The sequence below is a fragment of the Aulonocara sp. 'chitande type north' Nkhata Bay genome, linkage group LG6 (genome assembly GCF_057382095.1).
Source record: "Aulonocara sp. 'chitande type north' Nkhata Bay isolate Kocher_YH1m ecotype deep benthic linkage group LG6, A_spYH_male_GT1.1, whole genome shotgun sequence".
Lineage (NCBI taxonomy): Eukaryota > Metazoa > Chordata > Actinopteri > Cichliformes > Cichlidae > Aulonocara > Aulonocara sp. 'chitande type north' Nkhata Bay.
Genome location: NC_141349.1, coordinates 13,744,680 through 13,767,708, shown reverse-complemented (window position 1 = coordinate 13,767,708; position 23,029 = coordinate 13,744,680). Strand labels below are relative to the sequence as shown.

The 23,029-nt window shown below is 40.6% G+C and overlaps 1 protein-coding gene across 4 annotated transcripts; it reads left to right on the top strand.

Annotated features, from left to right (window-relative positions):
- The first annotated feature begins 1,411 nt into the window (after positions 1 to 1,411).
- Positions 1,412 to 22,736, top strand: LOC147327442 (hsp90 co-chaperone Cdc37-like). 4 transcript variants are annotated; one of them, XM_086295081.1, is made up of 8 exons: positions 1,412 to 1,676; positions 5,746 to 6,042; positions 6,123 to 6,228; positions 18,684 to 18,799; positions 18,885 to 19,007; positions 19,093 to 19,275; positions 20,472 to 20,543; positions 20,662 to 22,736. In XM_086295081.1, the coding sequence occupies exons 1-8, from the start codon at positions 1,569 to 1,571 to the stop codon at positions 20,764 to 20,766; spliced, it is 1,110 nt and encodes a 369-aa protein (XP_086151207.1). In that variant the 5' UTR covers positions 1,412 to 1,568; the 3' UTR covers positions 20,767 to 22,736. The 4 variants fall into 4 exon arrangements, with proteins under 4 accessions (XP_086151207.1, XP_086151208.1, XP_086151209.1 ...); XM_086295083.1 differs by having other exon boundaries at positions 1,586 to 1,725; XM_086295084.1 differs by lacking the exon at positions 1,412 to 1,676 and adding an exon at positions 1,732 to 3,842.
- Positions 22,737 to 23,029: the final 293 nt, after the last annotated feature.

Here is a 23,029-nt window from a genome sequence, read left to right as displayed (position 1 = left end):
GATCTCCATTATCTTGAGCTAAAATCAAATTCAAATTCAAATTACTGGATGAATGGATAAAAAGTAACACATGTAACCATTTTTCTCAGCAAAACAATATTCTTCTATGATGTTTATAAATAGCTATGATGTAACAAATTAATAAATCATCAAAGTAGCTTGACTCGTCAAAAAATGTGATTTGGAAATCTTGGACATTCTGAAAATCAGAAGTTAAATCCCTTTTCTTACTGGAAGGAATGCATTGCTTTCCTGTGAAGCTGCGCTTAGAGCAGGCCTTTCCTTTATGGCATAATCCCCACAGTCATGTGCACAACAAGAACTTCCGATGAACAAGCCTGACACCACGCTTTTTTTCCAAGTTGCCATGGGGAAAATCTGCGCATATAAAAACACTTCCAGAGGAAACATCTGCCCTTTTTATGGTCACAAGAGTTCATGATGAACTGCAAAACTTTCAAAACAAGTTCAACATGGTGTTTCATTTCCTTTATATCCTTTTATTTGGTAAACTCAGCAAAACTGCTTGAATAAGTTCAAAACTACATGACTACAAGATCTAACGGTCTTTTCAAGAAAACATTGTAAACAAATGTCAAGATGTGACCCTGTGAAGACTTCCCAAAACTGGTGCCAGGAGTCTAGCGGTCCATCTGAACAAAAGGCTCTTATACTTAAACAGATATACGTGTGTTTGCTATACCATATATCAGCAAGAGAAGATACGACCTCTCATAGAAGGTGTGTGATCTATGCCAGAACCCTCTGAAGAGGAGTGAACGCACCCCCCTCTTCATGTTACACAGAGTTGTTACAGACCTCCTAGGATGAGACATTCTTTCAATCTACAAATGGTTACATACTTCTAAGCATATATATAAATATATATTTCTGGGCATAAATGACAATCCAACAATACAAATCTAACAAAAACACTTCCACTTTGGTAGAGCTGATGGTGTTATAGGAAGGAAGACTAACTGATGTGCTGAATCGGTGGCAAAGATTAAGAGGTGTGGCCCAATACTATTGACCGAAGTGTCAAAAGAAGAGCTTCAAGAAGACTGTTCCTAAAATCTATTTATAGAAATGACAATGAAAACTTGCCTGGAGCTCAGGCTGTGTTGAGGAATAAATGTGGCGACACTAAATGTCAACTTTCAAGTTCACTGGAATTCTGCAAACACATTTTTTCCTTACAGTGTATGCCCAAGTATGTTTGCACACGTTTCAATAAATCATTGCATCTATTTATCATTAATATATAAAATATAAATATGTGTAGTTCAGGTCTCTTGCGCAGCCCTGTAGTTTATAAATAATATATTATAACAATGTAAGCACACCCCCTTTAATCCAACCCTAAGTAAACGCTACACTTTCAACAAGCGCTTCTTGATGACGTAAGTGGCTGCATTGCGCCTGGCGTTGTCCTTGGATACGGGATTTCTCCTCTTAGCTTGTTTCGCTAAGAAGATTGGACTCCGTCTTTGCTCGCTTGGCTGATGTTTTGTCGGTGTAGGCTCACAGAAGTTGCCTCTTAGTATAACTGATAGGAGTGGGACAGCATGAGCGGTATCGACTACAGCGTGTGGGACCACATCTACGTGTCAGACGATGAAGATGTCACGTGCCCGTTCGTGGACACTCCGAGCTTGTTCAGAATGAGACACCGGGTCAGCAGTGACAGTAGTGCTAGCCGTGAAGTTTGGAGTGCTACACCTGGTTAGTATTCCCACTAGTAAACCTGTAGTAGCAAACCGAGAGGGAGTAGACAGTTTGAGCAGCCGGTGTTACTTATGTGTAAATATACAGCGGATATACGCAATTCGGCTGCAGGCTTATTTTAAGCCTTTAGTTTCCTAAAGGCAGCCACCGGTCCGGTGATGAGTCACCGATAGAGAAAGAAAAAGCAACGCTGTGTGTGAGATAGTGAGGTAATTCTGTAAAGTTTTGGGGGGTTTCCATATACTTTGCTGTTGGGTAACATCAGGTTATTTTAAAAGGGGAAATTACTTGAAATCCTTTAGCATCTGAAACATGGTAAACAACAAGGCATTTGAAGGAAGAAGGCAAAAAAAAAAAAAATACTAAAAGAGGAAGACAGCTCTTAAAGAGAAGTCCACTGCCAAATTAACAACAACAAAAAATGTTTCCAAAGTCAAAAAAAGAACCACTAGAAGAGATTAAAAGTTTACTTTAAATGATCAAAACATACAAATGAAACCTGCAGTGTCATTTAACAGGAAATGTAACATGTAGCATGTAAAGATCTGCTCCTGATCTCCAAAGTAATAATAGGCTTTCCTGGAGCTTTCAGTCCCCTCCTACACTCTGCTTGATGAGCTTTTCCTGAGCTTTCTAATGCACTCTCAGAGTCTTCATCTCTTTAATGGTAAACACATTAAAAGTATGCTCATCTAAAATGTGTATTGTACACTGAAGAGATGTCACATGTTTAATGTTCGACAGCAGTTTTTCTTCTCTGATTTTCATTTTAAGTTTGAAACGCATGCCAGGATTTTGAGAAGAAAATTAATCTAAATGACATTAGTTAGAAGGTAAAAAGGAGTTTGTGTAAGTAAGATTAAAGTGCGTTTGCTACAGTAACACTGTTGGTCAGACTGTGTCTGTCTGTGGAAACTGGCTCTGATAAGCTTATCTCATTGTTACCGTAGAAAGTGAAAGGTTCTAGAGAAACTTTCATTTCAGTATTTCCCTGGCTTCTGTTGCCTATTGTGTCACCTGTTTGTTTTTTTTAACACTTTACAGTTTGAAACATAAAAACTTTCCAGGATAACGGGAAAGTTTTTACATTAACACCACTGTGTTTGAAATGTTAACTGTGGAGAAGAAAATTCCAGTTAGATTTTTTGAACTGTGCGACTGTATAAATGTGACCACATCATGTAAACTCACTCATGCACTTACACAGTGTCAATAAAGCTCCCAAAAGTCAAGGCAAGAATTTGTTCAGAGACTGTTGAACTCAGACTCCAGTTGGAGTTCAATGACCTTGTTTTCCCGTCTGCACTGCAAACACATTTAAAACTAAAAGAGGCCAAAGGGCTGTGAAACAAGCTCTGAGGTCTCATGATTGCGGTTATTTGTCACCTTGTTGGTCGCTCTGTAGATTTCATTCTTCTGCGTAAGCTGAGCCAATCATGTGCTACCTTTTTCAGTCAGGAAGGAACATGTCATGGAGACACATGAGATATGTGAAAAAAAAATGGCAACACAGCTTCTGTAAATAGAACATTTCAGCAGTCAGTGCACTCTGTGCTGCTGTTTATTTTTAATGTCACTGCTTGCGCTGCCAAAAAAAAAAAACCCAAGCACATGCAGTTCATCTGTAAGGTTTGGGCTGCAGTACAACCTTGTACTAAAGTACCACTCAACAGGTTTCCATAGATATTATGTTCTGTTGGACACGAGTTACCATGGTGATAAAGCTTGGTTGAAGAGCACCACCTTCGACACAATAACAACTTTGGAGGTGGGGTGCCCCCGGCCTCTCGGCCTGGGGCTCGGTCACTCAGGCACAGCTGGCTGCCGGCGGAGCTCACGGGCGCGTCACTGCAACTCCCCCTGGCTTCTGCTCCGCGGCTGCTGAATGAGCTCTCATCTGGGACTCTCCTTAGCTCTTACTGGAACAGTGGCGCGGCTGCCCCTCTGTGGGTCTTCCTTGGTCTCTTGTGTTCTGGGGGCCTCTGGATGTCTGGAGTTTTGATCTCCTCCATACCTGCTTGATACCATAGAGGACAGGGCTGTGGCTCCCCACACTCTCTAGCAGATCATTACATGGAGAAACCTTTGGAATGCAAGCATGCTGATCCACACAGGTATGCACACAGGTGTACACATGGGTATTCACAGATGCGGACTACAGCTTTCTTGGCTGCTGCCTCAAAGCACATTGTGCGCTGTCTATCTTGCGTGCTGCACAATATCGTTTATTATTTAGTAACTATTGATATCTATGACTAGCTAGTTTATTGTGATGGTGCTTTTTTTTTTTTATTATTATTATGTTGCTCTTTGTTGTTTGCTGTCTCCCCTGTTTTTTTTGTTTTTTTTCCTCTCTTCCCCCCCTTCTCACCGTCTCTTCTCCCCTTTGGTTTTCTTTCTTCCTCTCCCCCTCTTTCTTTCATTCTTTCCCCCTGTCCTATTAAAAAAAAAAAAAAAAAAAAGGATGACAAAGGATGAACTGAAGCTCCGCCATCACGTGATGTCACATGCTGCTGTTTCTGATGTCACTTAAAACAAAACAAAACAAACAAAAAAAAACAATAACAACTCTTAACGGTAGATTCACACAGGGAGAAATAAAACAAAATAATGTGATGCTATAAATATATCCAGCTGTTTCTATGTGCAGTGTTGAGCAAAAGTCTGAATCTGTGCCTTTGTTCTATTCAGGTATGCTTTTACTGCACTGGCAGTGTTTTTGAGATCAGTGTCGTGGTGAAAAATGAAGCCGATAGCTGAACTGCAAATGAGTGAAAAAGCAGTTAGTGTCCTAAGAAAATCCTTTAAACCTTTAAGAAATCCTGAAGAGCTATTACTCAAGACCACTTTTAAAAAGGACAAGAAACTCTGGCCCCTGGAAGCAAAACATAAAGAAAAGAGTAGTAGCCCAGCACTTTTTTCACTGTTCTTTTAAGCCTGTTATTAGCACACAGTACCTTTAATATAACGGTCAACAACAAATCATCAGTGCATACACACAAGCACTACAGATATCACGTTAGATATACTAAAAAGAAACGTGTCAAAGCCAAAACTGTAGCAACCAAAGCACGGCCGTGTCATCTCAATGATATTCTTTTTGGCAGCGGTCAGTCAAAGAGCATACAAACATGCTCGTTTGCTCTTCTTTTTAAATGCAGTCGTGCGCTACCAGAAGTACCAGATATTATTCTTGACCACTTCACCACCAGAAGTGGTCAAGAATAATATAATCTATAATCTATTATAACACAGCTCAGTCTTTCTTTTTTGTGGCTCAGAGAAAATATTGTGAGGCAACTTAAACTTATTGACCTTTGATCTTTCTCCTACATCAGGTATTGATTTTTTCTGTAGTTTTTAAATTCATTAAAATTCTTTAAAACTACAGAAAAGCAGTACCTGATGCAGGGAACTGCATTTGTACTTTTTTCCTATTATGCCATCTTTAAAGTGGGCCTGCAAAGCCCTTTTTCAGCTTCAGCTTTTTATTCTTAGACTTTGGAAGACTAGCTTGACATGATTCATAGATTAAAAATTTTCTCATTGACCATAAACAGCACCTCACTGCGTCCACTTCCTTGCTTTAAAGTCAGATTTCATCTGATTGGCTGCACCATTAAAAGCAGAAGGTTTAAATAGCTGGTGGGTGGGGCTTATGGTCTCACTGCCAAACCTACATGCCTGAGGTAACCATATTAGGATATCATTTGTCTTTGATAACAAACAGTCTGAAGTATAGTAAAAAACTGCCAGAGATTGAGCGATTAAAGGCGTGTCAGCTCTCTGGGTTACATACACTCACAGTGGGCCAACATTAAATTTGACACATTAAACAGGATACTTCTTATTTAAATATACTTATTGTATGTTTTCTCCCTACACAGTGTCCATATAGCTCTTGTCTTGGTGTCCCTGTTTCACTTTTAAATCACTTGTGCTTTCAGCTCGGTCTCTGCCTCATGCTTATTTTACTTTTGTCTCTTTGCTCCCGTCCACTCGGGACCTCCACAACAGAGCCGGCTGGAGAAAATGGTAGAGTTTCAGCAGAGAGGGGAAGACCTGGAAACCAGCTTTGCAGAATGCAGGAGGCTATTAGAGGAAGCCCAGGGACGACTTGCATACCTAGAAGAAAGAATGAGGGAAGGAGGTGAGGATAAGGAGAGGGAGGCTGAGCTGAAAAAAGTCCAGACAGAAATAAAGAAACTGAAACAGGATGAGAAGTCCTTTGAGAAATTGCTAGAAGAACACCAAAAAGAAGAGAAGAAGCTGCCCTGGAATGTAGACAATATCAGCAAGGATGGTTTCAGCAAGGTAACGCAGGCCATCTGGGCTGCAGGATTTGTCAACTTTTCAGTTTCCTGATTTACATGTTGTCTTATCTTACTTTGCAGAGTGTGCTGAATTTTAAGCCTTTATCAAAGGAGGAAACTGGGGAGGAAAAGGTGGGGAACCACAAGAACTTTCTGAGGAAGTATGGGAAAGAAATCAAACTCTTTGGTAAGTGAGCTGGTTGTGTTTGTTGTGTTTCCCCCTATACTCCCACACAATGTTCTGCCTCACTACTTCCCTTATCTCGCTCTCTTCCACTGCTCTCCTCCTCCACCCGGTGGAAAATACGTGTCATTCGGAGTCTACAAATACATTTTTACTCATTGTCCCAGAGGTTCCAAAGACACTAAATTTATCATGGGCTCTGGACAGTCCTGTAGCTACAAGTTGTTAAATGTGTTGTAACGTGCAGTTTCTACTGATTGATAGCTCCATGTTCATAAGGTGCATGTTCATAAGAAACACTGAATGAGTGAGCTTCTTTACAGTGACAAAAAAGGGGATGGTTTACTGGTCTGGCCCACTTAAGATCACAGAGAGCCGGATGTGACCTGCTCTAAACCGACACAGCTTTTACTTGCAGTTTACTAACAGGATATAACCAATAAATTTTTTTTTTTTTTTTTTTTGTGTCCCGTTTGGATCTTTAGCCATCAGAATTGTTGTCTTAAGGCCAAGAAAGATGCCAAGCGGATTTATTTTACCAAGTGGATCATCATGGCCTTGCCATATTGGTCCATTTGATTGACCTTTATTAGAATTATGTATTTATTTTATATTCAGTTGCTACAAACGGGACAGGACAGGGAGAAAGAATGAAAGAAAGAGAGGGAGAGAAAGAAAACCAAAGGGGAGAAGAGACGGTGAGAAGGGGGGGAAGAAAAAAAAACAAAAAAACAAAAAAACAAAACACCTCGGTCACCTGTATGGAGAAAAAAACAGAAGAGAAAGCAAACAACAAAGAGCAACATAGTAAAAAAAAACGGCACCATCACAATAAACTAGCTAGCAGTAGATATCAGTAGATACTAAATAATAAACGATATTGTGCAGCACGCAAGATAGACAGCGCACAATGTGCTTTGAGGCAGCAGCCAAGAAAGCTGTAGTCCGCGTCTGTGAATACCCGTGTGTACGCCTGTGTGCATACCTGTGTGGATCAGCATGCTTGTATTCCAAAGGTTTCTCCATGTAACGATCTGCTAGGGAGTGTGGGGGGGCCACGGCCCCGTCCTCCAGGGTATGAAGCAGGTATGGAGGAGATCAAAACTCCAGACATCCAGAGGCCCCCAGAACACAAGAGACCAAGGAAGACCAACAGAGGGGCAGCCGCGCCACTGTCCCAGAAAGAGCTGAGGAGAGTCCCAGATGAGGGCTCACTCAGCAGCCGCGGAGCAGAAGCCAGGGGGAGTTGCAGTGACGCGCCCGTGAGCTCCGCCGGCAGCCAGCTGTGCCTGAGTGACCGAGCCCCAGGCCGAGAGGCCGGGGGCACCCCACCTCCGAAGTGGCCCGAGCGAGCCCCAGGCTCCAGGCCCCGATAAGCGGCCGTCAAGGAGTGAGCCGGTGTGTACCCGGACGCCCACCCCCACACACAAAGAACCACTAACGCACCGATGTCTGAGGGAGTCCGCCACTGGCAGGGGAAGTGGTGGTGGGTGGAGATAGGCCTCCAAACCTTGGAGGGCCTGAGATGTCCCCAGAGAGGTGGCGTCTGATACCCAACCTGACATATAGACACAGACATACAGGCACACACAGATACAAACATCCATTCCCACCCTCATGCTCTCATATGCACTTACTGCACCCAGACCCAGGTGGTGTTACCCTTTTCCCTGCGGTGGGGAGAGGCAGACCGCCCCGACTCCGCAGCAGCAGGGAGGCCCCACACTCCAGACCGCAGTCGGACGGCCAACTCCTCCTAGCCCCCCCGCTCCAGCAGGCCGCAGAGAACGGGGGTGTGAGAAGACTCCAAACCTCCCTCCGCCCGCTCATTGTAGTGTTGATGCATGTGTGTTCTAAGGTGCAATTAAAACCCAGGAGGGCATGGAGCTACCTGCCAGAGAGCAGCAGGTAAGCGCATAGTCCCTCCTGCTAGCCCTCAATGTCTACGTGTATTTAAAATTGAGAGGTGGGCAACGACGCCAGGGGTGAGGTGTACACCCTGATGGTAATTTGGACTCCGTGTATCGTGCCCACCCCCAAGATCCTATATGTATGTGTAATGAGAGTGTGAGTAATGTGAATGTCTAAGTTGTGGGATAAAATTGAGGCAGAGGCAGCCAGAAGGGGACAGAGGGGGGGGGGTAGCCTCCTCTGCACCCTGGTGACATACCCCTACTCCAAGGCCCTGCATGTGTGGGTGGTTGTGGTGCAGCGGGAAGGGGGAGGCAGCTGGAGATGGGGAGGGAAGGAAGGGAGGGGCAGGTGACCCCTCCCTGGGGCCAGCTCCCCCGCTGACCCCAGTAGGCACTCCCATACTCCGCGACCCGCCAGGGAAAGGGGGCCCAGGCCCATCCAGACCGGGGCCCAGCGCAGCAGCGACCCCCGGCCCCACCACAGAGAAAACTGCACCCACCCCACCATCCACTCATCTTCCAGACTACATGAGACAATAGACGCCCAGGCTGAGATCTTCCTCCACCTCTCCTGTATCTCCCCCTCCTGCAGAGAGTTCCTGAGGAGAGGAAAGCTCCTGCAAGGTGTGACAATCTCCCCCACCAGTTGAAGAGCCCCCCAGGTGGCTCGACGCACCGGCGGCACCCTGCGCCAGGGATGGGCCCCCATGCACCCACCTGCCCACAACACCGGCAACACACAAACCAGGACCCAAGGCCCCGAGGCCCGGCCAGGGCCCCAGCCCAGAGACGGAGCGCCCCCAGAACCTCACGCCCATCCCGGACCCACCCATGGGCAGCCAGGCTACCAGGTCAGTAACCCACGTCCGTCAGCACAGACCCTCCCCTAGCCCCGCTGCACGCAGCCACGAGGAAACAGTCACCCGAGAGCCAAAAGAGCCCCCAACCGGAAATGACCGCTACCCCGGGTTGAGCCCCCCAAGGAAGATGCCTCCGGGGAACCCCCCGACGCCCTAAGCTTGTCCCTACCCCCACACCAATCACAACAGTGAAGGCGGGACCAAACTATGACCCCCCACCCCCACTAGGTGATGGAGCTGATCAAAGGAGCCCAGAACAATTGATCTGATGTGGTGGCAGAGGCTGTGTCAAGACTAATGTAATCTAATAGATAATTTCTATATTGGTTAGAATTAAGATTATTTTTATTTTTCCAGTTCATGAGGACTGTTTTCTTGGCTATGCATAGGGCAGTGGAAACCATATGGGCGATATTCTTATCTGAAGTGACATTATCTAATTGTCCGGTGAATTGGTTTGGCAGTGTAAGCAGTTGTTGGTAGACGTAAAGCCCATCTTCAGTTCAGTTCAGTTCAGTTCATTTTTATTTCAAACATTTCAAACATGTGCCTTCACAATCATTACAAAATATCATTCCATTATTTGTTTGAAAAGGAGTAGGCTGAAGTATTTACTTATTTGTCCCTACCCCCTCAAGTTTTACCTCTCATTCATTTAATTTTTTTTTTGTCTTAAATTAAACAAACAACATATGAAACATATAAACATATGAAGTAAAACAAAACATAACATACATAAATCAAAAACAAGAAATTAGCAAGCCCCATCTTGAACATCCGATGACCTGTATAGTGCACTCTATGTAGTATTTTGTATTGTATTAATTGTAGACTGGGATTTTTAATCAATTTAAAGGTTTTTAAGCATACCTGAGACCAGAAGTTTTGGTCTAAGCTGACTGATAAATCTGCTTCCCACTTTGCAATAGGAAGGGATATTGATTCATCTAATTTAGAAAGTGTTCTGTATATTTTAGATAATAATTTGGGGGATTTAAGAGTAAGGAAATGTGCCGCACTTGGTGGTGTTTGTAATTCAACTTGACTGAGGTTAAATTTCTTTTTTACTATGGATTTAATTTGTTGATATTCTAAAAATCTTTTCTTGTTGATCCCATATTGTGCAACTAGTCTGTCAAATGGAATAAATTCTGTTCCCTCTAATATATGTTCTAAGTATTTAATTCCTTTACAACTCCATTCTGGGAAATTAATCATATTATTGTTTTGTAATATGTCAGGGTTATTCCAGATAGGTGTACGTTTGCATGGGATTAATGAAGACGCCGTCAATTTTAGAAACTCCCACCATGCTGTCAGAGAGAAGCTGATGTTGATACTTTTAAAGCATTCATGTCTTTTGATGTTTGAGCTAATAAATAGTAGGTCTGAAATCTCTAGATCCTTGCATAGTGCCTGTTCAACATCTAGCCAGGGCTCATCTAAGAAGGTATGTTTTGACCATTCTGAGATGAACTGAAGCCTGTTGGCTAAGAAGTATTGGTGAAAATTAGGCAGATCTAATCCTCCTCTATCCTTGGTTCTTTGTAGCGTTTTTAAGCTGATACGCGGGGGTTTATCTTTCCAAAGGAATTTGGAAATATATGAATCCAGAGATCTGAACCAATCTTGTGATGGTTTGTTAGGGATCATCAAAAATAAGTAATTTATTTTTGGCAAGATCATCATTTTTATAGTGGCGACCCTTCCCATGAGTGATATGGGTAAAGATTTCCATCTAGTCAGATCGCCTTCTACTTTCTTTAGAAGTTGGATGTGGTTTAATTTAGTTAAGTCTGAAAGCTTAGGAGAAACATTAATACCTAAATATTTAATATTTCCGGATTGCAGTGGGGCAGGAGCAGTTAATGGGGAGAACTGTAGATTTTGGCCAGTTAATTGAATAATCTGAAACTCTTGAAAACCAGTTTATTAGAGTAATTACCTCAGAGAGGTTGGTTTGTGTGTTTTGCAGAAAAAGCAACACATCATCCGCATAGAGACTGATTTTATGTTCTATGTTCTTACATTTTATGCCCTTAATTGTTGTAGCCTGTCTAAATGCTGCTGCTAGAGGTTCGATAAAAATTGCAAAAAGTGAAGGGGAGAGTGGGCATCCCTGTCTGGTGCCCCTCAGGAGACAGAAGCTGGAGGATGTCTGGTCATTTGTTCTGATACGAGCTGTTGGGGAATTGTATAATATTCTTATCCAGTTTATGAAAGAGTTTCCAAAACCAAATTTGTGTAAAGTTGCGAATAAAAATTTCCAGTTAACTCTGTCAAATGCTTTTTCTGCATCTAGAGATAATATTATGGTTTCGATGTTTTTATTGTATGAGTAGTCAATTAAATTAAGTAATCTACGAGTGTTTGTTGAGGAGTGCCGACCTTTTATGAAACCAGTTTGGTCAGGATGAATTAAGAGGGGGGTTATTTTCTCTAATCTCTTTGAGAGAGCTTTGCAGATTATTTTAAGGTCTACATTTAAAAGAGAAACTGGACGATAGCTTGAGGGAAATAAAGGGTCTTTGCCTGGTTTTAGCAGGAGACTAATGTTGGCAGAATTCATATTTGGTGGTAGTCTGCCATTTTCCTCGATTTCCTGCAACATTCCATGGAATACTGGTGCCAGAATTGTCCAGAATTCTTTGTAGAATTCTGCAGGGAAGCCGTCTGGACCTGGAGCCTTATTATTGGGCATACTTATCAGGGCTTCCTGGAGTTCACTTGGCGTCAGTGGCGAATCCAGTTCCATTGCTTGACTGTCTAGTAATTTTGGAAGAGTTACGTTGTCAAGAAACAGATCAATTTCATTTTTAGATGGGTTTATTTGTGGTGAGTATAAAGTTTCATAGAAATCCCTAAAAATGTTGTTTATTCTTCCAGGGTCATATATTGTGTTCCCGGATAAATCTTTAGCAGCACATATAGTTGTTTTTTCTTTATTTATTTTTAACTGGTTAGCTAGAAATCGACCTGATTTGTTACTGTGTTCAAAATTCTGCAAGCGAAGTCTTTGTATAAGGAATTGTGTTTTTTTATTAATAGTTTCATTTAATTCTAATTTTGTCTTGCGTATTTTGTTCAATGTTTCCTGATCTTGGTCGCACGCGTAGGCTTCTTCTAGTGATTTGATGGTTTTTTCTAATTCCTGAATATTTTTGTTTTCTTCTTTCTTTTTGTGTGATGAGAAAGAAATTATTTTACCTCTCATCACAGCTTTCCCTGCTTCCCATAGAACAGAAGCAGATATTCCGGGAGTGTCATTAAAGTCTAAATATGAAGTCCATTCCTTTTTAAAATATTTAATAAAGTCTTCATCTTTAAGCAATGATGTATTAAATCTCCAGTTTTTACTTGGCGTAGTATTATTCTTGTGCATTAGTGTTAAAGATACAGGAGCATGATCGCTGATAGCTATAGGATGAATCTCAGTGTCTGAAATGTCACACAGCAGTGAGCTGCTGACCAGAAAATAATCCAGACGAGAGTAAGAGTGATGAACATGCGAGAAAAAAGTATATTCCTTACTGTTGGGGTGAAGGGAGCGCCATGCATCGCGAAGGCCAAAGTCGCTCATATACTGTTTGATTATATTTGTGGATTGACAATTGCGCTGAGTTCCTGTTGTGTTGAGCCTATCCATGTCTTCATTTAGTCCAAGGTTGAGGTCACCGCCAAGAATGAGTGTGCAATCGAGGTGTTCAGAGAGTGTACTAAAAAATCCGTGGAAGAATGAGGGTTCATCAACATTTGGACCATATATACTTTCAATACATAGTTTTTTGTTCAATATTGATAGATTAATAATTAGAAATCTACCCTCTGGATCTATAACTGTATCGAGTACTGTAAAATTAACATTTTTATGTATTAAAATTGCTACTCCCCGTTGTCTAGAATTATAACAGGCTGCAAACACGTTAGGAAACTCAGGTGTTTGAAGTTAGTTTAAACCTGTGACAGGTCTGTGAGTTTCTTGTAATAAAACAACATCTGCCTGTAGTTTTTTAAGCTGGTTAAATATCTTTAACCTCTTTCCTCTTTCCAATTAAATTTTTTTAAGTGTGGATTTCCTGTTTGTAAAATTATGCTTGGAGTGACATTAACAGGACCACACCCAGTATATCCTGAAGGGACTTCCACTCGCTCAGATTGCCTGCTGATTAAATGCCTTCAGCTTTTGTGTGCCAGAGTTCTTCTGAAACTAAACAAACTGGGGAGGGGTCATGGAGAAGGAGGGTGTTGGGTCTGTGTTTCCACAAGCCCCGCTAATTCTAGAGAATTTCTTTCATCATAGTTAAAACAATGTACAAATGGTAAACATAAAAATGACAATCATTTAACAATTCACTCTAACAGAGGGAGTATGTTTTTAACTGCGTCACATAGAAACGGATAAAGAGTAAAATTTAGTGTGTCCACACACTTTCTTAAAAAGATTCCCCTTTTCCTATCTTAGAAGCTGTCGATTTTTACGACTTATCTTATCAGCCCATATTAATGTTAATAATTATTATTGTTGTCACAGACTTAATGGAGTTCCCCTTAAAATGGGTTGTGTAAGCAGTCAAATATTTCTAAAAAAGGGATGAGTTGAGTACCAAGAACAGCAGTGATTTCGCAACTGGAGCCAGTATTTCAGTAACTGAAAGCAAAGGACTTACAAAGTGTTTGCTTTGTAAGTCCTTATACACACTGTTATACACAGTATACACTGTTACTGTAGTGGGTATTCATAACAGAGGTGGGACCAAGTCATTGTTTTGCAAGTCTCAAGTAAGTCTCAAGTCTTTATCCTCAAGTCTCAAGTCAAGTCTCAAGTAATGTCAGGCAAGTCAGAGTCGAGTCTCAAGTCACTGGTGTAAAAGTCCGAGTCAAGTCACAAGTAGGGCTGGGCCATATTATACCGTTCACGGTAATACCGGTATAATGTTAGGCAACGATAGGAAAATGAAATATCGCGATAGAATGGGAGTAAAACGCGCATGCGCAGTGCCTTTGTTTTCATACGCACATGGCCGATTGTTGAGTGAAACAGATGAACCAGAATTGGTTTGTAAAAATGGTGCAACTTCCGTGATGTGGAACTGGTTTGGTGTTTGTCCGTCAGATACACAACAAAGCACATTTTTTTGCAGAACATGCAAGCGGCCGTTGTTATTGTCATATTTGTCGGACTAAGATGCTCTTAAATCTGGGAGTAATCTGGGTCCTAAACTCCGTATGCTTCAGGTCAAACGAACACTGCAGCATCACTGAGCGTTAAAAACTGTCTAAATTCTTTCATCTTTAATAAAACGATCAGCATTGCTGCTTTACCAGGTCTAACTATAAAGTTTAACTTCCAGGCATCCATGAAAACAAAAGTTATTACATTTAATGGAGTTAGAAGTTAGCAGGAAGCTAGCGGAAGTTAGCTCGCTAGTTTCGCTAGTTACCTAAGCATGATATTGCATGTTCTGACTGAGAGATTTCTGAAAAAAAATCAAACGTACAGCTCTGCTATCACTTCCAACATAAATGAAGACAGGAAACTAAACAGCAGTGACGTTTGTAGGGTTACTGAAGTTGGGCTAGCTGGTATATAATGATGTGCTACCTGATCGCTAGAGACAAAGCTATGTTAGCATAACATAAACAGTGAAGCTGGAGGACGAACACTAACACTTTTCCACTTATAAAAGTTAACGTGAAGGTTCTTCATGGTTAGAGACAAATGCAATCGCATGGCAGGATGCTGTAAACGGACCAAACTTCAGTCAGGAGAACAACTGAGATAATCCATCCACAATACGAGGTTAGTCATTAATATACTGCAGCAACATGGGAATAGAGCAGCTGCCAGAGAATTCAACATTAATGAATCAATGGTACAGAAGTGGAGGAAGCAAGAAGAATGAGTTTAATAAAGTTTGATTTATCTGACTGCTTTGTTTCACTTAATGTGCCTTATAATCCCGTGCACCTTATGGTCCGAAAAATGCGTACTGCACACTGCAGTTTAATGTTGCAAAGCACCTATTTTTAACTTCAGTGGATATTATATATGGTTATGCTCAGGATATGTCAGCCCATTTCTACTGGAAATGCCTTTTGGTTAAACTTTCAGCAAGGAATTTGCATTTGCACTGTTACATTTTTATAAAGCTTTAATGTACATAAAAACCAGCTTCTTGTTTAAGTGAATATAAATGGAAGGTTGTCTTTTTGCGCTAGTAATGTTGTGGAGTTGTATTTTGTCTCGCATCAATTATATCGTCGGTTATATCGTTATCGCAAATTTTCAAATATATATCGTGATAAATATTTTTGGCCATATCGCCCTGCTCTAGTCACAAGTCTGAAACTTTGAATTTCAAGTCCTTTCGAGTCTTTAAAAAAAAAACAACGAAAAAATAATGTTGCAGTTATATGCTAAATGTAAATATTAGACCATGTAATTTTAAAATCTGTGTTTTTCTCAACACATGACAAAATAGTGAACTTAGAAAATATACACAAATTGTGAAATTGCACCTCTTTAAAATGCAGCTCAATTAAACCTAGCTCCAAGAATAATTTTCACCGACAGTTCTGAGATAAGCTGCATGTTATTCTTGGATGCGGTTGTAGGACCAGCTTTAAAATCGCATGACAAAAATATACACATTAAAAAAAACTGTATCACCAACGTAGCCTGGACAACATTTGCTAGTTAGATGAAGTCAGCTATCTCATCTTAGCATATTTATATGCATATTTATAATCATACGGTTCTTGGAGTGAGTGCACACACTCATGAAGTTTAGTAACTTCAGGTCACTGCAACAAGCCCAGGTACAGTTTACCGACGGATGGGTGCAGGACCTTGAACTGCACTGTGTAGAACGAAAGACCATCGTACGTATCATAAGTTTACCAGTCTCACAAATTGTCGTCATAAATACACATTCCTTAACCGTTTATTAATAGGACCTTTGAGCTCAACGGTAATTAATTAGTAGTGGAAATAATTTCTGGTAGCGTTACAGAAATGTAGCAGTGACAATAAGACTGTATGCTGGGCAATTAGTGATACAAAAAACCTGTTTTATCCTGTGAATAAAAGTATATGTTTTTGTCAATGTACCATAATAACAGAAGCGAAACGCAATATTGTGTCAGGACAATTCACTATTTATGCACAATAAACAAAGGAGCATAGCGCGACAATTTCTGTTCAGCACCAGACTTGTTTGTAACCTATATCACCAATTATGTTAAGAAAAATGACGTATTAACTACTACAAAACTCTGACCTTCGTGTAAATGCTTGGAGCAGACTAACCTGTGAGCTGGAGTGTTCTGGGATGTTATATTTGATCTTTGAATGGCTGCAATCCAGACCATCCGTCGCGTCTTTGTTACTTCGGAAACATGGCTCGAACAATTTCTCTTCAACGACGTAATCCGATAACAACCGATCTCTTTACCCGTCGGCTTCCCGTGGCTGTCATGTGACCGGCTATTGCAGTTAATCATACAACGGCTTCTTGACATTTTTGTGTTTCTTTTTATCGCTGTATAACTGATTTTAATTGAAAGCCTGCGCGCGCTAGTACCGCTTGCCACGAGTTCCCAGAATCCTTTGCGGTTCTACCCGTGAATAACGTCACATTTTCAATCTCTATATAATATGCATGTTAGATTTTATATTTGGGGTAAAATATCAAGTCTTTTCAAGTAAACCGGTTCAAGTCCAATTCAAGTCCCAAGTCATTGGTGTAAAAGTCCAAGTCAAGTCACAAGTCTTAGAACATTTTTTCAAGTCAAGTCTAAAGTCATAAAATTAATGACTTGAGTCTGACTCGAGTCCAAGTCATGTGACTCGAGTCCACACCTCTGATTCATAATAAACATGGACAAAGTTTCAAACAATGAAGTTAGCATAGGAAAAAAGCTCAGGCTTTACGCTGCTCTGAACATTTTTCATACTCTTGCTCCTGATGTCACTGGCAGCGGATATCCCAATACTGTTTATTAAGAGCACAATAGTGGCTGTGAGTAGAGATGGCACGATACCACTTTTTTATGTCCGATACCGATACCGATATCATAAATTTGGATATCTGCCGATACCGATATGAATCCGATATAGTGTTTTTTAATCAACAAAACTGTTTTTTAAAATATCTTGCTGCATTTTGCAAGTCTGCAAGTTCATACTCAAGTTTAAAACAACAACTACACTAAAGCTATTCTGTTATACCTGTATACAAAAAAAATATTTCATAGTTCAGCAATACTAATCAATCTAATAAACTTAGACCTACACCATCCTCCCTATTCTGGTATTTTAAAGAGTACTTAGCGTAAATATTAAGCAACCTAACTAATAGGGTTCCAACTCCCAGCAACAACAAAAATAAAAAAATAAAAAAATAGGGAACCACCCCTCACGCTCCACCTCATGATGCTTAATCAACGTAATCAACCTTAATTTGATGCAGTGTGAAAAAAAATGCACAGAAATCAATTATTTTTCAAGAAATATTAAATAGATTCAACATCTTTCTTCAACAAAATTGCAGACTGCACAGATGGTACCTTCCCAAAGGAAAATGTACTATAGCTTACTAGGATATATATATTAGACTTAATAGTCACTATATACAGTAATTGACTTCTATTCATTTTACATCAAATTAAAACTTTGGGTGTCAGATAATTATTTATTAAAAGCTCGACATTTTAAATGAGAATAAGAAAGAAAAGTATGTCTTTGTGCCCCCTTTTCCCAGTTAATGCCCTATCGGCCCCCCTGGCTAAACTTTGCTAGATCCGCCCCTGCACAGTTACCAGCCGTCAGCTACGTAGAAAAAGATCCTGGTGTAGAAAGTAATATTAAATAAATTGTAACAACAGCTTATCAAGCTTAAACGTGCTGCTGTTGTTCAGCCGCTGGTTTGCTCTTTCTGGCGCAAAGTGGACCAAAAACAAACGAGAGACAGACTCGCGACAGAAAAGCCGATCAGCTGATCATTTAAGCAGTTTCACGATTGAAGTAGCAGCCGGAGAGCGAGAGGCAGTCGCTCGTTAAGCTTAACGCAGGAATGCTTTACAAACATTCAGAGATGGACTTACACACTTGCTTTACTTCTCTCGGGGATAACTTTGTCGGAGATGAAATGCCAGGTTGCTAGCGAAGCTCCAAATGCTATCCAGACCACCGACAGGTCCCGCATGCCACAGCTGCTCTATCACGTGATGCATACTGCTCCGACGTTCTGAGGCGAGTTACGGCGTGTTGCAAGTTTTGTGAGGTGCTTTCGTGATATTTAATGGATCGGATTACATTTTTTATTTTTCTCCGATATCCGATCCAGTAATTTAGGTCAGTATCGGACCGATACCGATACGTAATATCGGATCGGTCCATCTCTAGCTGTGAGCAGAAGAAATAACCAGCTGCTATGTTTATGAGAGCAGCTATTCAAAAGGAAGCTGGCTAAAATAAAGGGGAAAGAGCATTTTAATGGTGGTGACAGTGGGTGAGAAGAATTTTCCTGAGAACTGACAAAGCAATGAAAAGAAGTCCAAGATCTCATTTTGTAAGATCTAAAAATATTGAAGCTGATCTCTATTTCCATTCTTTTTTCAATCATATAACTTCTGGAGATGTGCTTGTGCTCAGCATAATGCTCAATACGATGGCGTCTTCCAGGGATGCTGCGGCGCTGGGATGACAGTCAGCAGTATCTGTCAGACCACCCGCACCTGGTGTGCGAAGAGACTGCTAATTACCTTGCTGTCATCTGTATCGAGTATGAGATAGATGAGGTGAGTGCAGTGAGGAGCGTGTGAGTGCGTGTTGAGGTTGAAATTCAGGCAGGTAGAGCCTTCAAAACTCTCAATATGCTTGCAGAAACACGCCCTGATGGAGCAGGTGGCCCACCAAGCCATCGTCATGCAGTTCATCTTGGATTTGGCTCGGACGCTGAAAGTTGACCCAAGAGGCTGCTTCAGACAGTTCTTCTCAAAGATCAAGGTATGCTACTTAAACATGCCTTACTGTGCAGTCGCTATGCTCAAGAGAATTCAGTCATTGTCATATGCGTGCATGTCCATGTCAGACTCTAGATAAGTCGTACCAAGATGCATTTGAGCATGAGCTGGAGATGCTAAAGGAGCGGGTCCGCAGTTCTGCACAGACTCGTATGGAGAATGCTGTGAAAGAGTTGGAGGAGGAGGAAATACAGAAGAGACTGGGCCCAGGTTGTTTGGACCCTGTAGAGGTCTATGAATCGCTACCAAAGGTAGGCCATACATGCAGACACACTCTGGAGAGAGTTTTGGAACAGCAGTTTTTCATGCAAACTTCCCGCCCCCAGTCTCTTTCCTTGCTCTCTGTTTTCGTATCCCAGAGTTTGTAGCACACTCTTTGTTTTTCAGAATAATTCATGGGGCGTGTTTAGAAAGTCAAAGGTTCCTACACACACTGTAAGCTTCTGCAACATTTTATGCAATCGCACACTGCAGCTAAACACCTCACTGTCTTGTTGTTAAATTGCCTCAACTTTTAAACATTGTTAAAGTGTCCTAACTGTACACAGTAGCTCAGACGCTTTGTTTTGGTATACCAGGTGAAGCTAAAAGCCCAGAAAAGTCAAAACTACAAATTAGCTCAGAGAAGCTGTAATTATCCAGTGAGGAGTGGCTAGGAAGTGGAAGAAGAAATAACAGGCTTTTGAAGGATGGACGATGCAGTCTTCTTAAACGTAGATATATTTAGAGAATATAGCTTCTCCTTAACTATTTAAAATTTAACACATTCACACAACAAAGACGAGCTCCTCCTCCTTCATGCTACACTTGACACATGCTAACCCTGTTGTAGTCATAAAGTAAAGGCCTAATTATCCATGCAGTTTATGTTTTTTATAGATAATTACAGTCCTGTTGTTGGAATATTCTTCTCTTACTCGTTTTGTTTTTTGTTCTTTTTAAATCAAACAGACTTCAGCATTAAACCTAACCTTGATAAGTGATTCTACTTTGAACTCACACAACATTATATAATGTTATTCGGGGGGACTTAGTTGGTAATCTTAACTTGCATGTATTGTTCCGGCGTTCTCATTGGATGGATTGTTTATGCACCTTTACTTTAGCTTCACTGACGTTGTGTTTCACAGCCAAGGTTTCTTTTCAAAGACTGAAAGGTCATTAAAAGTCCCTCTCATCTCATGCCATAAAAAAGAAAAGCCTTGTTACTTTGATAATCGTGTAGTTTGTGCAAGTGATCGTGTTGCCATTTGGATAATCAGGTGAGTCGGTAGAATAAAGGTCAGCAGAGTGGACTCCACCTGTCAGACGTGTGTGCAGTGCAAGGTAAACACTAGCAGGTTTACATATGTGCTTCAAATAAGTTATGCTAACGTTTCCTTCTGTTCAAGAAAGCAAGTTCATATTAATATAAAAGGAGAAGAGTGATGAATTTATTGTCTCATAGGAGGTAAAGAGGAGCTTTCATGAGAAGAACATTCAGATGCTGCAAGAAGCTATGAGCAAGCTGGACCCTGAGGTGTGTGTGTGTCTCTGCCTAAAATAATTTATAGTCATTAAAAGCGGCCTGATCAGAAAGTTTCTGTGTTTGTTCTTGCTGTCTCAAACTGTTGTCACCATGTTTTTTCTGTCTATAGGAAGGAAAATACCACCTGAAGAGGTGTATTGACTCTGGATTGTGGGTCCCTGATTCCAGAGGGGATGAGGATGGGGAGGAAGATGGGGACCAGGAAGAGGATTAATAATACTTTATTATAAACCTAGTCAGTGTACCGACTGTGTGTTGTTATATAAGTGTTGTTTCTGGCTGCTTAGTTTTTAAATGTCTCCATGTTAAACTAAATCTAGTCAATTAACTGCATATACATATACTGTGAAATGTGCATTGTATATTTTTTAATAAAGGAGTATTTGAAGGTTAGTTTTAAAGAAGTATTTTTATGAATCAGTTCTTATTATTGTTACTGACAGTATTGACAGATTTATCCCTGCTGTTAATCATCTTTAAAAAGCCAGTTCTCTCAAACATGTTAATACAATCTATGTTTTGAAACTCTATAGTTACTCAGGATGTACTTTTAGTTTCACAGTTGTAGCTGGGTCACGTTTCTCTGCAGCTTATAAAAACACTCTTCTCTCTCAGTATGAACGCTTCATGTCACCGTCCATGTCAGGCGTAAAGAGCAGTTTTTTCTGCTTGGTTGTGTCTGTTGTCCCATTGTGGTCAACAGCGCCACCTAAAGTCGTATTTGGGGAAAGATGGCTGAGGCGGTGTGGTCGACAGCTTTTTTGTGATTGTTGAATCTTAAGTTCATTAAAGATGTAACTGTTAAATAATATATCAACAGAGAATGAGCTGGACACATGCATATAATCTTTATTATTTAGTTAACTTGAAATAAAGTTAATTCATTAATAGATGTGTCGATTGTTGCATTATTTTGATTTATTTATTTATTTTTATTCTTGCGAAACTTCATTAAATTTTTTTATGTTTTGGAAACATAGCTTTGATAAACTGTCGTGCCAGTGAAGCACCATTGGACTGGATTAAATTTGAATTTAAATATCAAGCTAAAGGCACAAGTTAAATGAATAAAGCAAAAAGAAAGATCCTGTACAAACACACATTTTATAGATTTATTCCAGTGACTGAAAAGGAAGTTACACTATATGTTACTCAAGCTCAACAAGTATTGAGTTTAGGTCATAAAAAAGTGTGCTGCTTTGAATTTAAAGAAAGACGTTTAACAGTGAGCAGGCTTATTATGCACTGATGACATCATATGAAATTTTAATACAGATAAATTTAAGTTTAGGGCTTTATAGTTCTTGAGAACATCAGCAGCCATCTGTGCTAACTCAGTGACATGAATCCAACATCTTTGTTTTTAATCCTCTTTCTCCATCTTTACTTCACACAGTCTATCGCAGCTTGTGTAATACCCTTCATAGCATGACAGAGGGCACTTTGATGCTTCACTGTTATCCCACACCCCACCCAAAGTGACATCAGATGGACACACTGAAACAAGAAAAATAGAAAAAAAATCACTTTAAAAATAAAGAAAAGTTTACTAGAACGTGTTTAAGCTGGTGTAAGTTTATCTTGCTACTACTATGATTTTTCCAGTTTACAGTGACGGACACAAGACACAATATTTTATGCATATATGCTTGTTTTTATGACAGTGTATCATTGGTATGATGCACCTTATACCATAATACACCATATTATAAGTAAGTTGAGCCAAATATGCTGGCTCTTATTCAGCTATGTTTGAAACAATTCAGATTGAGCGCCTGAAAATCTGTGGAAACATTATCAGTTTATTGCTGGTTTTTGTGGGCTTTTGTGGTTAGGTGCGGACATTTCAGACTAAAACTGGCAACTGTTTTTATTTATGATCACAAAGCTGAACACAACATTGCCGCTTTGGACATATATTAAGTAAACAGTTTGCTTGATCAACGATTTGATGTTTTAGTCATTAAAATGTTGAATAAAGTCTCCAGCCCATTCAGATCATTTTCTCTTTTTTGACAAACTGACATTTCAGCTCGGGTTTTGCTGCTTGTGTCTACTCTGGAGTTTCTTATGCTGTATTTGTCCCTGGAAGTCTCTCTTACAATAAACTGAGCTTAACTACTGTCCATTTATTTTTCTCTAAGTGCTCTCTCTCTCTCTCTCTCTCTCTCTCTCGCTCCCTGCCACTTGCATAATGAATTGCTGGGCCGCTCTCTCTCTCTCTCTCTCTCTCTCTCTCTCTCTCTCTCTCTCTCTCTCTCTCGCTCCCTGCCACTTGCATAATGAATTGCTGGGCCGCTCTCTCTCTCTCTCTCTCCTTCATAATTAATTGGTGGGTTTGATTTAGCATTCTAAATCAATTTTTTCGAGGCAAAGCGTCTTTGCGCTGTCACTTTTGCAAATAGGGAACAATCAGTGCAGGTCCTGGGGAGGAATCAAATCTAGATAATGCCTATAAAAGCTGATGGGAGAATAAC

What these genes read in the sequence shown, in the direction of transcription:
- LOC147327442 (XM_086295081.1), top strand. Translation starts at nt 1,569, where the DNA reads ATGAGCGGTATCGACTACAGCGTGTGGGACCACATCTACGTGTCAGAC. An exon ending in AGTTCTTCTCAAAGATCAAG is followed by an intron (nt 19,008 to 19,092) that starts GTATGCTACTTA and finishes TGTCCATGTCAG; the next exon opens with ACTCTAGATAAGTCGTACCA. An exon ending in TGAGCAAGCTGGACCCTGAG is followed by an intron (nt 20,544 to 20,661) that starts GTGTGTGTGTGT and finishes TTCTGTCTATAG; the next exon opens with GAAGGAAAATACCACCTGAA.